This window comes from Pyxicephalus adspersus, chromosome 1 (assembly GCF_032062135.1).
Source record: "Pyxicephalus adspersus chromosome 1, UCB_Pads_2.0, whole genome shotgun sequence".
Taxonomy (NCBI): Eukaryota; Metazoa; Chordata; class Amphibia; order Anura; family Pyxicephalidae; genus Pyxicephalus; species Pyxicephalus adspersus.
Genome location: NC_092858.1, coordinates 7239514 through 7241510, shown reverse-complemented (window position 1 = coordinate 7241510; position 1997 = coordinate 7239514). Strand labels below are relative to the sequence as shown.

The following is a 1997-nucleotide window of genomic DNA, read 5'->3' as shown; positions in this document are numbered from 1 at the left end:
CTGGGGGGTCCCATCCTTTCCCCTATAATGCTGGGGGGGTCCCATCCTTTCCCCTATAACTCTAGGGGGTCCCATCTCTTCGCCTATAGTGCTGGGGGTGGGGGGGGTCTCATCCTTTCCACTATAACGCTAGGGGTCCCATCATCTATACAGTTGGGGGTCCTGTCCTTGGACTTTTAAAGCAGAAGGTTTTATCCTGTGTCCTATAAAATGGGGTCCCATCCCCTAACCTCCTAGGTTGGGGGTATCATCACATGACCTATAAAACTGGGGGTCCTACCCTATAATGAATAAAGCCAGGGGGTCCCGTCATGTGACCTAAACAAATGGGGCCCCTATCATATGATCTATTAAACTGGGGGTCCTGAGACAGAAAGCTGGGGGTGCCGTTCTGTATACCTTGCTGTATTATTTTCTCCCTGTATCTCCATCCTGATTGGCTGATCTTTGCAGGGTTGTCCTCTACGGGAAGCCTCCTGTCCAGCTATGACGTGCGCAGGGTGGAGATCACCCCACCGGAGCAGAGGAAGCTGACCTTCGACACTCACGCTCTGGTGCGCGATCTGGAGACTCATGGTAGGACATACCAGGCCCACGGCTGTATGTGGCCCTCAATAACCATTCTTCTGTTCAACCCTGAGGGCCCAGGTCATAGGGCACACTGAGCCTGAGCATGTTTGTGTGTGATGTGCGTATGCGTATATGTGTGAGGCGCATGTGTCCATTCGGGCCCTTAAAGTCTTTAAAAAGCTGCATGAAACTTTTGTAAATGTTTTATAAAAGTGTGCAGTACCTGCGGATATCTGCACAGTAATGCATTGCATGCCCGCATTTCCATATTCATATATCTCTCAATATTGTATAATAACGTCCCCTCTGCCTCCCCCCCCCCTGTAAATTTGGGGTCTCTTTCACCTGAGCACACTTTTCCATCAGCCCCTCTCTCTGATGGGCGTCCCCTTTCAGACTGGAGATATTTTTTGTGTGTCTTGCGTGAGGTTTTGATCCCGCAGCGTCCCCGCCGCTCACCCGGCTCTTATAGTGCTGCAGGTTTTCACTATTGAAGATAAAGTGGATTTAAACCCCAAATGATTTATTTTTGGTTTGCCAAAGTATGCTGCAAGTGGAATTTGGAATTCCCCTTGGTGTGCACATCCTGCACCCCGCTGCATCCTCACCTCCATGAAAACCCCTCCACTCCCACCAAGATTTTCTTCTTGGCTTCTTACCTGGAGTACCCGCGGGGCCACATTAGCTGCAACCCAACCTCAGAGTCTCCGTTCTGAATTGAATTGCTTCACAGTGCCAGCAGCTAGAGAGCTCAGTGATGGCTCATTTTAAATCTCTTGTTCTGCATGCTCGGAATCTATCGCTAAGAAGATGTATTGGTATGAAGTTGCTGCAGCTGACTTGCAGGATTTCTCATTCCTGCCATTTCTTCCCTAAACAGAGAATTGCTGAACTGCAATAGTCAGCCGGTCACAGATTCCTTCTTCACTCCTAACCTTGGTTCTGTAATGACAGGTTCTCTTTAGAGGACACTTAGAGTTCTTTATCAGCATTGCATTATTAATGAGATTTCCCCTGGAGCATGAAATCGTGCGCCATCGATCCAAGCAAATCCCAGCAGGTTCGGTTACAAGCGTGGCAGGTTTATTGATCGGTCGCAGGAGAAGGGTACGGCAAGGACACCGGATTGGTTTCCACTGATCTCCCTGCCCTGATAATGGACACTGTCGGCGTATATTGTTCCCATAATGCAACTTCTGCCTGCGATCAGAGCAACTGATCTCCTCTGCGGTCACAAGGTGTGTCAGGCGGGAAAGACGATGCTGATACAGGCGCTACACATAGAGGGGAAGGAGGGGGGGTGATGAGATACACAAAGGGAAGCCACAGAATCCAAGGGGACACATGGGGGGTGATTGGGGTACTTATATATGGAAACATTTATTTCATAATGTGATCTCCCCCTATATTCCTCCATATTTTTATTA

General features: G+C 49.0%; 1 protein-coding gene across 1 annotated transcript in view; it reads left to right on the top strand.

Moving 5' to 3' along the window:
• CCDC90B (coiled-coil domain containing 90B) overlaps positions 1 to 1997 on the top strand; it is a 21898-nt gene that overhangs the window by 1175 nt on the left and 18726 nt on the right. The window contains exon 2 of the mRNA XM_072401592.1: positions 454 to 576. Coding sequence (XP_072257693.1) covers positions 454 to 576 — 123 coding nt within the window. The remainder of the gene's footprint in view (positions 1 to 453; positions 577 to 1997) is intronic.